Raw genomic sequence first — 15,754 nt, 5'->3', positions numbered from 1 at the left:
TCCACCCTTTTAAACAGGAGCAGTTTTGTTTCTGGAGGAAAGCAGGGCTAGGGGAATTTGTGGCTGCTGAAAATAACATATTTCTAATATACAAATATAAAATTGTTATGTAAATATTTAAATTTTCTGTTTCCTTTCCCTGAATGTTTAGTAGAAATGAAAATATTGATCTGGAGTAGTTTGCCCTGAGAACATGACACGTGTAAATTCCCATGTACCATTCCCATCCCCATTGTATGCACAGATGGGACTCAGGAACTGGAGGAAAGAGTTGGACTGGAAAGAGAAAGGGTATTTCAAAGGGGTAATGCAACAGCTTAACATTTTTTACAATGGTAAAGTAATGTGTTCATATGAGTTCCCTGTTTGCAGTACTGCTAGGCTGGTGGCCACTTTTATTATTTTATCATTTCCAAAAAATACCTGTTTCAAATGGATGATATCAGAGAAAGTTAGTAAAGAGGAAGCTGGAATGCTTCGTAGGGAAAAGCTGGAGATACAGATTCATCATGCTTCTCTTACCTTTGTGACCTGACTTGTCTCCTCACACCAATGTGGTAAGATTGGAACAATTGTGGGTGGGATGAGAACGCCCTCAAGGGTATAAATGCGACCATTTTTTGCAACAATATCTATTTCTTCCATTTTTTCTCCACTCACCAAGACTTGTCCCTATGAAACAATAAATCATTATTAATAATAAAGTGTTTTTAGGTCCTCAAATTCTGATGATTTAAGTTTAAATGTTGAAAATTACTTTCTAGTCATGCTTCTTTTGAATTTTCTATCTAATTTTTATTATGCTTGTTTATGCAAGAAGCACACATATATTGTGTATTTTTTTGGTCTTCAGCAGAGGTATCTGAAGTTTTTCCATGTATCTGCCCTGTCAGCCTCTGGAACTGGTGAATAACAGACTGGCCAAAATGAGAAGACTGCTGATGACTTCAGGCACTGATTTCAGTGGGTTTAAGCATGCCTCTCTGACAGAGGAGGGGGGAAGTGAGTGATAATCTGGGATCTATCCAAATTCACAGGAGAGAGGAAAACAAACAATCTTTCAGCATTTACTCCTGCAGCTGCTCTGCCCTTACAAGAATTTTTATAGGTGCATCTCCACTCCAGAAGAGAAGGAAGTTAACCTAACAGATCAGTTTGGTTTTGCACAAGCACTGATAAATTAACACTTTTAAAAATGTGTTCACTAAGTACATCACGATCAGAGACTAGAATATTAAAGAGAGAAAATTAATATTTTTGTGTGCACAGATAAGTGTTTAAAATTACTAAAATATGTTACAGAATGATTTATAATATTTTTTATAGATTTTATTTTTGTTTTTAAATAAGGCAGAGCATGAACAGAGATCATTCCTGGACTGTGGATAATCATAAGGACAAAACCCCTACAGAATGGGGGTTATATACCACTCATTGGCTCTGCATCCTTTATAATATTAATGCTGACAGTAGGTGGGAATGAAAAGTTGAAAATTCCTGCCTCATTGTAGTAAGAAATTCCTCTGCTAATGCCTCCCCTTATCCCATTTTTTATTCTCCCTGCATGCAAAGTTGCCTTGATCAGAGTGAGCTGCTCGCAGGTGAGGGCTGTGACTTACAGTGCTGGTCCTGTTGAAGTGAATGAACTGCTTTGCCATGGTCCTGATGTGCTCTATTGAGACAAGGCTGGCAACCTCTAGCTGAAATGAATACAAATAGGTTGAGAGAAGTGTAATATCATTACCCTTTTCAAATCCAGACAGATTTCACTAGAAAGACTTTCTTCGGGGCGTGAAAATTATTATCAATGTGGTCAGCCTTGCAGTGACTAACCAGCTTGTGTAACAAAGTTAGTGTCATTAAATCATGACTGAGCTTGCTGGTTCCTGCATTGTGAGAACCTTATTGTTCAAAAGAATATGAATTTTCCTTCCAATTATAACAATCAGTCTAATTAAAGTTAATACTTGTCTCTAAAAATAGCCCTGTGGTGGTGCTGGTACCATGACACATGTACATGGTCCTTCATGTTGCCTCTGTTCCCTCTGATCCCACTCTCTGTGCTGGGAGTGACCACGTCAGATGATATAAACAGAGCTTTCATTAAGGATACAGTCACTTCTTTCCTTCCTTCCCCACAACAGAGACTGAGGTGGGAATGAACTTGCCTCCAGGGAAAACAGAGGGCTTGCTTAGAGGATGGAAAAGCCAGCTCTTTCTGAAAAACAGAAGACTGATTTTAGCAGAAAAGGCTCAGAGATAGCTTGATTTCAATGGCAGTAAGTCCTTTTCCTGCTGCTCATGCCTGCAGTCCTGAAAATACCCCCTGACAGTGGTTCTTGCTCTTACACTCTGGGCTGGCAAAGCAGCTCTGCTCACCTCAGTGTTGGAGACAATGTGATATCGGACCAGCTCCAGCAGCTTCCAGGAGCCCTGCCAGTGCAGAAAAGAGGCTGTTTTAGCCCAAAATGAGCCTCAGAAACCCCATCAGGCTTGTTGAGTGGACATGGGAATGAGAACAGCATCCCAGGCTGGTGCACCAGAAACCTCTGGGTCAGTGGTGGTGCTGAGCTTGTGGCAGGCACCCTGGCATTCTCCATGCCCTCACCCTACACCACATTTTATTCTGATATGGGCCTTCCATGACATGCATGTGTGCTGGGACAGCAGGAGGTGTCCAGGGAACAGGACACCAGTATCCACCTCCTGGGACCCCATCAGCAGGGACTCCCATCCAGCCGAGCCCTTGTGGCAGCTGCTTCCCTTGACTGTTCCTACCAAGGGTAGTGCACTTCAGGAGAGGTTTTGGGGCTGTGCCTTGTGGCTGTCCAGTCTGAAGTCTGGGCAAAAGCAGAGGTTTGGGGGCCTGGTGTGGAGGAACATCATCCCTAAATGTGATGGGAGACCCCAGATTCTCTTCCTCTCTAGCTGATGTCCTGATCCTTAACTGCTGGGGATGGCTTTCTGCCTTGATCATAGGAGCTAATTTAGATGAACACTGCACAATGCATGTATGCATCTCCTATCTGTCTATCTATCAGCTGAGAAAGATTTGTCTTATAGAAAGACTGTACCTCTACAGAAAGCAGGTAATCCAGAACCTCAGCTTTTATGTTACTCAGAGCCTTGTTACTTGGAACAAAGACAGTGTAAGGCTGGCTGTCCTGCTGTAAATCCATTCCCAGGCCAGTTTTCTGTTTTGGTTTAAAAATAAAAGTGAAATTACATATTAATGTCAAAGAACATCTGAAAGTAGCTTTATGTAATTGCTTTTCTGGGTTCTTACCTCTATCAAAGATGTAAATTGGCTGTATCTCCCATTAGCTTGAAGTACTGACATTATGGTTTTCTGAAATAGGATACAAGTAAGATTTTTTTGTAACTTGGAACATGAAATAAACACCAGTCTTATGACACATTTCTTGACTTACTGCATGAGTGTTAGCTGTTACAGGTTGAATACGTTTCATTCGGGGGGATGGTGGTGCTTGGAAATGACAGGGATGGCAGCACTTTTTTCCTGGTGCTATGCTGGTTTATAGTTAGATTTTGTCATTGTCCTGAAATACTGGGTGGTGGCACAGATGTGTGTGTATGGGGAAAGGGTTTTTACCTCTTCATCCCCACTAAAAAGAGGTAGAGGAGTAAAATGTTTGAAAAATGCAGCATAAAGAAAAGAATTTTTAAGCAAGCATGATAAACTGGGCATCAAAAAACCCAAAGCATTTAAAATCACCCTTTTTTTTTTTTTTTTTTTTAATATTAGCCTTTTGGGGGCAGGAATTGAAACTTTGAATACGAGTCTTGCCTGGTATCTGTACAGATGTTCCTCCTTTTAGTATGTGATTCTGGAATTCAGTGAAATTCACCAACCATGACTGCCAATTTTCCAAGGAGCCCCTCAGATACAGTGAGAACATCCAAACCCTCTATGGACCAGCTTGGCAGAAGCTGAATGCCTGTTTTCTGTGGAAACTGTGTCATTACCTTTCAACTTTGAATATTGTTCTGTGAGCTGATGTGCAATGGCTCAGTTTGTTTAGTTTCTATCAGTCATCCTCCTTCACATTCACTTAATGTGAAACAATTTTAAGAGAAAGTTTGACATTGTATGTATATAACTTATGGCTCACCTCTTTGCTGCTTTCAAATGTTGGCTCCACGCTGTCCATGGCTTTGTCAATAATGTGCAAAATTCCATTGGAAGCAATAATATCTCCCTGCAAAATTTTTCCTTTCCTCCTTCCTCCTTGGATTCTAATCCTTAACTGATTATCCTGAAAGAAGCCAGGCAATGGATAGTGAATTCTTTATTATGAAATGATAGCAGAGTGAGTACAGAGGTTGATTGTACTCTAAGACCCCCTCCAGTTGCCAACACCTGAGCATTTTAAATCTGGGGAGGCTAAAGATTGCTTCCTGTGCTTATCAAGGAAATGGAAAACAACCCTGTTGGATCAGGACCATATTCTTTTGCTTCAGGACAGCAAAATTCAGAAGAGAAACAGAGACAGGCCCTGAGGGGAATTCAGTGTACCTGAGAGTGGTCTGGTGACCGCTAGCAATAAAAATCTGTCAGGAAATGATTTAAAATATTGTTGTACTGGAAAGGTCAGCTCCTATAATCTTATGGCACTCCAACCCATTTCCTTATATTCTATGTATATTTAAAACAACAAAATGTTGCTGATTATGCACTGTACTGAAGCCTTCAGGAAACAAACAGGGCTCAGACAGCAAGGATATTTTCCTGTTACAAGTGGAGTATGTACTCACTGAATATACAAAGGAGATATCTCTGCTCAGATGCCACTGATCTAATACAAAACATGAGAAGTACTTGATTTCAGCCTCCACGTCGGCCCAATCCATCAAGAGACACATAATGGACCAAGAACAATAATTTCAGATTATAAAATCCAGTATATCATCCATAGAAAACAAGTTTTTGTAAGTGTGGAATCAGACTGCCCTGATGTTTACTGACATTAGATGATCAGGGCTAATGATGAACTTTGCTAGGTACTTTTCCATTTGCTGCATTGTTCCAAGGCTGCTGATGCTCAGTGGGAGGTGGGATCTGCAACTCATTCAGTGCTTGCTCCATGTGAGCAGTATTCACAGGTTTCCAGAATAAACTCTGGGCTTCTTCTTTCTCTCCCTGACACCTCTTACTTGACCTGGGCTCTCTTAACGCCCCTCCCCTTCCCCCACAGCTGTGTTGGTCATACCTGCAGATTTAAGAGAACTTCATTTCACCAAAAATTTTAGACCAGTCTGTGTTAGTCTGCCAAGTCACTCAGTGCTGATACCTGTCTAAAAATAACCTTTTTTTCCCCTCTGGTTTTAGTGGGAACTTTGGTGCCAGTGAGGTTTCAAGTTTGACTTGTGGCTACAGCTGTGGTTTTTCATAATCCAACAGTTATATTCACCTTGATGTCTCCCTGCAGAAAGAGCTTTCCTAATCCCTGTGGAGGGAACAGAGAGCACAATTCTTGCTGTGGGAGGCTGAAAGGCCACTTACCTTTTCTCCCTTTGACATCTCTCCTGACTTGCCAGTCAAAGTATATATTACATTAGCATTATTCAAGCTACTGGTGTTCAGTTGACCTGCAATAACATGGAGTTTAACAAAGTACTGGGCTTTCTGTTTATTTTGAAGAAGATCCTTTATCTAGAAAAGCAGAGGAACAGAGATTTATTTCAATGCAGGGTTCATCTAAAAAAAAATATAAAAAATTAATGGTGAATTCTTTTTTGTTCTCTTCAGCTGTTACATTCTGAAATTACATATTTTACCCTAGAGTGAGGTGGTGGAGTCTGAAAAAAGTGGAGGCTTCTCTTGGTTTCTGTTCAGCTCACATTGTACCCTTATGTCCCTGCATGAGCAGTCGGTACCTCCAGAATTGTCCTGATGTCAGTGGAAGGTGTTACCTACATGTCAGTCTCTGTTTTTTATCACTAAAGCCTTTTTTTTGTCCCCCCTTATGTAAAAGGTGACTTGAAGGCCTGCCTACTGACAATTCAGATCTTAGTTCAGCCCCTGTCTCAAATGAGCAAAAAGACTTTGAGCACAATCATGTAAGACAGTCCAAAACTTGAGGCGTGACAGTGTTCTACCCTAACTTAAATTATTTTGTTTTTCTTTCAAGTGGGAAAAATGTGCAGTATGTGGCCCCTAGATTTAAGTGTGACCAGAATTGTACTGGGGAAAATTATCTGTATCTGCTGAATCAAAACACAATACAGATGGGATTTCTGCAGAACTCAAATCTCCCCCGATGTGAAACCTTTTCTCTTGTTTACTTACATTTGTACCTTTGAGTCCCTTGTTCGTTGGTACAAGCACAGTAAATGGTCCCAGAGTGCTCAGCTGCCATTCATAGGTATTTTCTTATGAGAAGAGGGAATAAAAATAGTTTAAATGCCTATTGAAAAGCTTATTCGACAAAGAGACTGTGCAAAGCTGAGGGGAATAAGCAATAATACTATCTGATTACTAAATATTAATTTAAGATTTGATTGTCCAAGTCATTAAAAGATGAGAGACAGATGGGATGTGGAATCCAGGTGCTGCTGCATATTTGACACAAAATGAGACAAAATGTTCAGGATGCCTCTGCCAGCCTGGATTCTGTGGCATGCATGCCAGAGCAAGAGCACAAACCCAGCAGTTTCTTTGGAGATGTGTCCTTACAGGAAGACAGCCTTCTGCTCTAAATCAATTCCATCTCTATGGGGTGGGAAATATGCTCTGATAACCTGCTGGTACTGCAAATATCAGCAAACACATGACTGGTAATCAAAACTGATGCACTGAAAGTTAATTAGAATTCATTTACTACCCAGAGGCTGTTTCTGTATCCAAGACAGCAGCATGAGAGAGCACTGGTTCTGCAGCTGAAGGCATTAAATATTTCTGATATTCAGCTCTTTTTCCAGAAGTATAAAATCAGAATTGTAAAAATCTTTACAGTTGTTACAGGTGTATTGTACAGAGAATGTACCTCAAAATAAATATGCTGTCCCACAAAACATCTATAAATTCTTAGCTTTTGAAAGACATCAGCGTGGACTGAACATATTGTAAGATAATCTGTGTTAATGCATCTTTGTAGCTTCTGGCTAGTAGATCATATGGTACATTTATGTCCAAAACTTAACCAAAGAACATAAAATCTGTGTTGTTGTTAACTCAGCATGCTGAGGAGAAATGCATAGAGAAACTGTGACTGAACTCTCAGTGCTGAGGCAATGGATTGGATATTGATCTTCAGTGCTGAGTATGAAAGTCACTGCCAGGTTTTGACCTTGGCCAGCTGTGGGGGATTCTTATTCTGCTCTGTTCAGGAATTCATGGTCTTTATTTTAATTGCTGGGCTTTGTGGGACTTGGCAAATTATATTAAACAGAAGATGATTTTTTTCCCCCCATATTTACAAGTTTAAGTCAAAGATCCAGCTCAGTTCTAGCAGCGTTTGTCCATAGCTCAAATTTTTGGCCATAGAGAAGATGATGAAGGCTGTTAGTTTGTTCAGTTCACAAGGTACCTGGGAATGCCAGTGTTTATGATGGACTAGCGTGTGTCATGCCAGACCAAATCTCATTTGTCCAAAACAGTGGGGGCAGGGAGAAGTGGGGTAACTCTTCTTGTTACACTGTGGGGTGAAACTCGCTGTTGATACTGGTGTGTGAGGGGTTGTGGGCACACGTTTAGCACTTCTGCCTGGAAGTTCTTGCAGACTGCATTCACGGTGTGAGGAGCAGAGCAGCTTTAGATGGTCTGAGGGACTTTGCAGGAGGACACGTGTGCTCTGTCATTCTGTGGGTGACACTTTGCTGTAGCAGGGGACGTGGGGGGAAGTCAGGGCAGGATCAGCTCCCTGGGCAGAAGCTGGCTCCTCTGGTATGTGGTTACTCACCCATGAGCCAGAGGCTGGATGTCAGCTTGCCCTGCCACTGTCCTCCCACTTCTGCATTCAGCTCTTGGAGGCGCTCCATGATGTTCCCATAGCACACAAACCCGTTCCCCACGGAGCCTCCCTGGCACGTGCACCTGGGAAGGGATTGGGATTTTTAGCTGTGGCTCGCAACAAAATGGCACCAGGTGTTACCTGCTGCTTCTCTGAAGGCATTTTCAGGAAGCACCTGAAAATGGTGCATTGCAGTTAATTCTTTATTAATGCTTCTGCACGCTGTGAAGTGTGTCAGTGTGTGGGGCAGCCTGATGGATCCTTGCCTGATGTGGTGGACTCTTGTTAGCTGGGTCAGGAGACAGTGGTGTCTCTCTTGCAGGACCTCTGAATAAAGGCTATGTGCAGCCTCTGGTCCCAAAATGTGGTTGCTGGAGCCCAGAAATCCACTGAACCTGCCTGTCTGTGGGTGAGGATAAATGTGTTGAGTGTGACTCTTGCAGCAGGGAGTCTGCTTTGTGAAGACCTCACTCGTGTCATGGGCTTTGGCAGGATTAATGGTAGTTATGGGAGTGATAGCAGCTCATCAGCCCTTGGAATAGCGGCATGGGTTTTGTAGAAAAAGTTTTTTCCTTTCATCAAAGCAAAGGGGTGGTTTGTTACACTGACCTTTAAGTAATGCCACCATTTTGGGCAGTAATACTTGTACTTTTAACATGATCTATCTGCTGCAGCACAAAATCTCATGCTTTTTCAGATGTGTTGCTGTTTTAGGTGTGTTGCTGCTGTCTCTCTTCTGGAAATAGCAACTCATATGTAACACCTTGTCTGTCTCCTGGGGACTCCAGCCTGAGAGAAGTGCCAGTGATGTGTGACTGACCCAGTCCTCTGCGTGTCTAAAGCAGACTCAAGTCACAGTGCCCATGAGATGGACAGACAGACACTGGATTTAATAGCACCCTTCCCAATTAATTCTGCAGCATGTTCAGTATTCATACAAGCTCTACCCACAATGATTCATCTCTCTGGATATTTTTTCCTAATGGCAGCACTAGAGAAAGAACATCACATCAGCAAAAGATGCCCTTTCTGTAATTATCATTTGCATGTGATGGTTGTTAGAAACACACACCTGCCACTAACACCCCACAGCAGTGGCAGCCTGATGCCAGACCATCTCTTTTTTCCCCATGTATGGTCTCTGCTGTAGCTGTTTCTCTGGTGACAGCAATATTATTTGAAAGTCCCCTCAAGTCCCTGCAATCTAGGGAGCTGCACGCAGGCTCAGAGGAATGTTGAAATTTTGGCCAAGACTCTCAAGCTTTTACTCTGATCCTGGGTAAAAATGGCAGCCTAAAAGCATCCTAAATTTTAGGATGCTATTCTGAGGGTTTATCCACTTCTTTTTAAGGGGATCTCTTGAACAGAGGGAGTATGACTGTGGAGCCTGGATGAAGGGTTTACAGCTGGGAGTGAAGAACAGCTGCTCCTTGGGTGCTGATCCGTTTTTTCTGGTGGGGCAAATATTGCTGAATTGATGTAGGCAGGTCCCTTGCACTTTTGAACAGAGAAGAAAACAACTGAGGCTTCAAAGGAGCTGAGAAATAGCATAGTAGAAAAAAGGAACTACCCTTGAAATATGGCACAAACCAGATCCAGGTTTCAAAATAAAGCTCTCCTCACTTTTTCATCCAATGCTCATGAAGAAGCAGGTGGTTAAACATAATAATTTTTTGGCTATCATTTCTGGGGGCACAGTGAACTGCAGAAAAGCCTGCATAGCTTGAAACTCCTCTCCTGAGGACAATATTGCTCATGACTGAGTGGACATCCAGGTAACATAGTTTGGATTTGTGTGCCAAAGGAAAGCACTGAACAATTACAGATTAGCACCTATTGCATGGGATCAAACCCTTCAACCTGCCTGTTTCCTCACTCCTTCTGATGAAGAATTGACTTGCTGTAGCTGGGCATGGGGAAGACCAGCAGAACTAAAAAAGATGAGAACTGTCACCACTTCAGCTTACTCTGTCTCTCTGGAAGAGGAAAGCTCAGCTTTCTGTCTCCATTTTACCAAACCCCTCTGTAATAGAGTTTTGGTTTATGAAGCTACTAATTTCTACATTGAAGACCTAGAGGAAAAATGAGAGTGGGATTAAGAGAGAAAATAATAGAGTTTAAACTGATGGTAAGGCAGCTCTCCTTGGAAACCAGAGAGGTTATGATCTAATATGCAGGGAAATCTGCACTGGTTGGAGCTTCATAGCTTCTGGGCAAGGCTGAACATGATTACTGTACTAAAGCAACACTATAGAAAGTGTCAGCACCCACTCAGGAAAGACCTACTTAGGAACATAAGACAGAGGCAATTGTGATTTTTGAGGAGGTTGCTGTGTAATGCTCACAAATCAAATGTTTGGGTTTTTTCCATCTTTGCCTGTATGAGAGTTTCATCCTGTACAAATAATTTGGTTCTGGAGAAAGTAGAACTGTCTCTGTGGGGAAAGCTAATAGCACAACTGTATCCTTAAAAAAACCAAACTGAAACAAAAATACGAAGGGAGCACTGCAGTTTTGTGGCCTCTGTTATAGCTTTGTGTTTTAGAAAACAAACAAACAAAACCCAACCAGAGAAGCCCTCCAATATGCATTTAAAATCTGAGATGCAACCAAAATAGTCTGTCACTTACCAGAATACATTTATTGTGCCCACATTTACAAATCAACATTTTTCTTTGTAAAGTTCCTCTTTCCTAAATGGATTTTCCTTAGGTCAAATTTTATTTCAATCTCACTCCATTCTTTGGTACTTTTTTCCCATTAAATATCATTAAATGAATGATGTGCAGAGAATTTTTATTTTTCTTTTCCATCCCCAGTAATAAATTTTTCATTTTCCCATTCTAAAATTCTCAAAGCTTTCTCAGCTTTCAAAAATTATTTTACAATGGTGAAACGGAGACTAATTTGGAAAAAAGGCTCCTGATTTGGAATTTTATTTCAAAATTCCAGCTGATGTTGTGCAGCATGGTAGTACTCTACACTAAGTGTTGTGTGGGTCTATAGTAAGCAGTCTGAGTAGCACACTATGCTGTAGAAGAGAACTAGGGGATATTCTAGATAAATTTGTTTGAAATGCACAATAGCTTATGCAGTAGTGATGCTGATATTATCCTGTAAGGGAAAGCTGCATGATGGCACAAGGACTGGCAATAAGAGTACTCTCCTGAGTGAGTTCTTTCTGTCTTCAGATCTATGTGATTATTTGTTCCTAACTTACAATGAATGGCCCATGTTGTCTTTCCTGTACAAGCTCTCAACTCCCAAAAACTGTTATTTCAGTCACAGCTCTTTAACCCAGTATGTGGCACCACTGAGCTATAGGAACACAGAAGCCAAATTCTGGGGTTTAAGAGAGCTTTGTAGAGTTTAGTGCCATTTGTGCCTTTTTCCTAACATCCATGTAGCATATTTCTGTACAGAAAAAGCCAAGTCTGCCAGAGGTTTTGCAGTTTCCCACCTGCTTGGCTCAAGGTTTTAAGGAATCTGCTAGGGTTGGTGCTGCTTTCACAGCCTGGGGGGCAGATTCCCTGGTTGTATCTGTATTAGGGTACTCAGGAGAGGTAGTGCTATCCCATAATTAATGCTGATTAATTTTCAGCATGCTGCCTGGCATGTTTCTGGCCCACACCAAGTAACAGTTTTCCCTGGAAGTGCTCAGGCACAGTTGAAGGGGTAGCATGTGCCAGGGACTGCTGCCAAGAGGCAGTTACTCCCTTTTGGAAGAGACTTTAGCTGTGAGACAGACAATGCTGCTTGCCCTGAGGAAGAGAAAAGAGGCTTTGGTCGCTTTTATTAACTAGTGTAGAAATGACTTGTGAGTGCTTTAAAAATAAAATTCAATAGGTATTAGCAAATGGCCTGATGAAATCTAACACTATGTTAATTGTCTGACCCTAACCCCATTAAATCTTGTGATTTGTCCTTGATAAAGAAGCCATTAAAGATAACTCCAGGAGGTGTCCATCCACAGGATTTGTTTTAGCAGGATTTGTTTAGGGAAGGAAGGAGAAGCTGTGAAACTTTCCATAAGCAAAAATACTCACATAGTCTGTCCCGGTGCAACTGTTGAGCATTTGGCTTTTTTGTGGCAGGTGTTGTTTGTTTCACAGCTGTCCTTCATGCTGCAGCCTTTCCCAGGTACAAAGTTGGTATAATGTTCCTTGCATTCACAGTGGGACTAAATCAGAAGAATGTGAGAAGGGAGAGAAAATTAGCCATGCACAAACTGTGGATTTCAGCATAATTTTGTGAGCTAGCTTGAACACTTAAGTAAGTGTCTTACTTAATCACCTGGTGAGTTCAGACACAAATATGGAGACTATATTTGTACACACTAGCCTGTGTTTCAACCATGTGCACTTCACTGAGGGATGACTATGAGCTGCAAAACAAGCCTGAATGATCAAATCCCATCTTGGATCCTCAGGGTGTCCAAGCAAACCAGGCCTTTTGAAGTTTCGCTTTTTTGCTGGTCCGAGTTTTACACACAGAAATTGGAGCAAGTCCTAACATCATGAATAATTATACAGTCTTTGTAAAGTGCTGTTCACTGATTCTTTTCAAAGGCTCAGATTGCTTTGCCTAAATAAACTAAATTTAGACATGTATATGTGGTACCAGTATAAGGACCCTTCTGGTCCTACGAGTCCCCTGTGGTCAGAGAGACAAAATTTAACTGGGAGAAGATTTATTTCAATGCCTCCATTTTGGGGAGGCAAATCAGAGCCAAAACAGTCCCAGAAAAAAACAACACTATTGCCATTCTTATTTTCAGAGGGGAGCTAAAAGAACTCCCTCCTGGTCAACAGCAGGGCTTATGGTAAAGCTGGGAACAGCGTTTGATTTCCTTGAGAGCTGTTTCCATACCCTCACACCTTCTTTTTGGAGAGGAAGCATTATTTCCTCCTGGGCAGTTACACTGACCTTTCCTGGACCGTCATAGATGCAGATGCTGGTCTGTGCAGGGCAGCTCCCATGTGCTGCCTGGCAAGGGTCTATGGGCAGGCAGATTTGACCATCCCCTGTGTAACCCTCTCGACAGGCGCATTTGTGCTGGTTTGGCCCGAGGTAAACGCAGTCGGCGTTAGGATTGCAGGCCCTTTTGGAGCACGGGTTGATAGCTTGTGAAAAAAGAAGTGAAGTAAATGAATCATTGCCCACAGACCTAAAACCGAAGACAAGAATTTACCAGAGCACCTCCATGCCAAACAAAGCCTGGGCAGACTAAACTTTTCATAACAGTCAAGTCTGAAGTATTGTGGCCGCATGGAGATGGAAGGGAGGAATGTGTTTATGCTAACGTAGCAACCAACTGTTTGTTTTTGAGCAGAAATGATCTCTTAACTTGGCAAGTTGAGTTATAAACAGATTAAAGCATGTAACGTGCTCATTAAAATATCACAACTATTTCCTTGTTCTCTGGTGGATTTTAACTAGAGAAGGTCAGGTGGGAGGTATAAGGTCTGTGCAAGCTTCAAGCACATGTTAGATCAGTTGGAAAATATTTCTCAATACAATAGGCCTTCGCTGTTTTCTTTCCGGTGGTTAAACAATATAATGTCATCAGTTCAGCTGTATGGAAAACTGTCCAGCAAGTGCTTTAGTCTTCCACACTCTTCTACTTTCAGGATGGCACTAGAAGCTAACTAGTTATTTCCATGAACCATTTTTTTTGAGGCAATAGCATTGCTTGTTCTTTTTCAAAATCGAGCAGTGCTTGGAGAGTAACTTCTCACATCTTTGTGTCCAGGTTAGTTTATGGTTAAGCACACACTGTATCTAGAAGATGGCATGTCCTGGATGCCTACAAAGTGGTGCCTCTCACTGTTTTCTCCTCTTTTCCTCCCTTTCTTTCCCCTCAGCTGGGACTGATCTGAGCCAACCTCTTCTAAATTGTGCTTCCAGCATCAGATTAAACAATATTCTTTGTTGCAATTGGTCTAGAAAGAGGAACTGCTACCATAAGACATAAAGTGACTAGGGAAAAGAAAATCTGGACTCTTATACAGTTAACTTGGACATTCAATGGCAAGTTGAGGGGTCTATAAAGACACCTCTAAGGTAGAGCTTACCTCTAGCTGAGATGCTATTAGCTTTGTTTCATGAAAAACAGGAAAGCTAAGATGAACTTTACTTGTCTCTATATTTTGTGCTTGATGATGGAGCTGGGCTGCCAAATGATGGATTGCCCTTGGTTGCTGTTGTTGATTTTCATGGAAGCAAGCTATGAGGCTGAACTGTACCAAGCAGAGGGATATGACAGCAGTGGATTTGTAAGCACTGACGACCCAGTGTCCACCTTATGTATTTCAAGGGGGTTGACTAGCTTTAGTCTGATTGCACAGACTGTAACTTGTTAGCAATTGGATGGATGGGCTTCTGAAGCACCTTTTAGGATTTTGTTTCATCCTGAAGGAATCTAGTTTCTGCTTTGGGATATGAGCCCAAGAAAAATTAGATGGTGAGATGTGGCTCAAAAGGGCATTACATATATGAGCTATAACACTGATGGTGGTATATTCAAAGAACTGGGGCAGACATGGAAATTACTCACGTTCACATCGTGTACTGTCCCCGTGGAAGTTGGGCAGACATGAGCATTGCAGCTGTCTTCCATCCTCACCCGAGGCCACGCACCTGGAGTTTGCAGGGCAGCGCAGCGCCTCACACTCGGCTATGGCTGAGGGACAGAGGGGGACAGGTTAAGCTGCCCTCCCTCTGTCAGGCTTTGGGGTTCAGTGAGTGTATTCTACCTGAATCACAGCTGTTGAATACATCCCATGTGGAAAATGCCACTTACGCTGATCACAGCGGAGCCCTTTGTATCCAGACAGGCAAGTGCATTTTCCATCCCCTGCAATTCCCCCGTGGCAAACTCCATGGACACAGTCACACACTAGAGGGAGAAATGGATTTCATTTATGGAATAATAATGGTGTTTGGAAAGACATCATTAGTGGTTACTAATATCAAGGAGTGTCCTGGCCAGCAGCTTTGGCCAAACCAAGCTCTGACCTGACTTAATAGGCTTCTGTTACTGAGGTGATCAATACTTGCAGCTGCATATGTCAGTAAATAACACACAAATTTTTGGAGGCTGTTAAGAGCCCGGGGTCTGAAAATCTGCAGAACACACACTGTAACCACCAAACTGACTTGCTGCTAATGCCATAAAACTTGTAAAATTGGACAATCTGAAGTCAAAATTGGATATGCAACACAGACCTCTTCAATAACAGTTAAGCTATTATTTGGTTTTGCTTCAGCTCTGTAGCTCTCAAGCACCTTCGAGAAGAGATGAGTTTTGTGACTTTATTTTTCCCCTCCATAAACAGAATTTATTTCGATAAAAACATAATTAATCATTGTGGAGTGATCTCAGGCTTCTTTCTTCCTATAGTCTCCCATTTCTGGTTATATTCTTGTTATAAACCCAATGACAATAAGCACACAAGATGATGCATTCACAGTCCATGCAACTGTAAGACCCTTCTATAAATAATTTTTGAGGCCTTAAGTATACTGCAAAAGCTTTATATTTATAACTGCTTGAATTATGGAAATGATGCTTTTTAGAGAGGTCATTTAGAGTTACACTTGGAAAAGTCTAAAAGAAGTACAGAATTGTATTGCTGACTTGGTTTTTAAGCTGCAGTGATGTAGCATATCCACTTCCTCTTAAAAACATAGCTTGTGTTCATGCAAATCACTTGCACTAATTAATTAATAATTTCCTACCTATGTTAATAATCTTAATATAAAAACCAGGAATGTCTATG

The 15,754-nt window shown here is 41.7% G+C and overlaps 1 protein-coding gene across 3 annotated transcripts in view; it reads right to left on the bottom strand.

Annotated features, from left to right (window-relative positions):
* STAB2 (stabilin 2) overlaps positions 1–15,754 on the bottom strand; it is a 73,056-nt gene that overhangs the window by 47,675 nt on the left and 9,627 nt on the right. For all 3 annotated transcript variants that reach the window (XR_015286333.1, XM_023936777.2, XM_086887142.1), the window contains exons 6-18: positions 14,776–14,871; positions 14,530–14,655; positions 12,900–13,096; positions 12,020–12,153; positions 7,923–8,056; positions 6,311–6,393; positions 5,525–5,674; positions 4,134–4,277; positions 3,287–3,349; positions 3,075–3,194; positions 2,380–2,433; positions 1,620–1,700; positions 523–672 (exon numbers count right to left, since the gene is read on the bottom strand). Coding sequence is in view for 2 of the 3 variants with exons in the window: in XM_023936777.2 (XP_023792545.2) it covers positions 523–672; positions 1,620–1,700; positions 2,380–2,433; positions 3,075–3,194; positions 3,287–3,349; positions 4,134–4,277; positions 5,525–5,674; positions 6,311–6,393; positions 7,923–8,056; positions 12,020–12,153; positions 12,900–13,096; positions 14,530–14,655; positions 14,776–14,871 (1,532 nt within the window). In the remaining variant the exon portion in view is untranslated. The remainder of the gene's footprint in view (positions 1–522; positions 673–1,619; positions 1,701–2,379; positions 2,434–3,074; positions 3,195–3,286; positions 3,350–4,133; positions 4,278–5,524; positions 5,675–6,310; positions 6,394–7,922; positions 8,057–12,019; positions 12,154–12,899; positions 13,097–14,529; positions 14,656–14,775; positions 14,872–15,754) is intronic.

This window comes from Cyanistes caeruleus, chromosome 4, assembly GCF_971803275.1.
Source record: "Cyanistes caeruleus chromosome 4, bCyaCae1.hap1.1, whole genome shotgun sequence".
In the NCBI taxonomy this organism is placed as follows: Eukaryota; Metazoa; Chordata; class Aves; order Passeriformes; family Paridae; genus Cyanistes; species Cyanistes caeruleus.
This window is presented reverse-complemented; position numbering and strand designations above follow the sequence as displayed.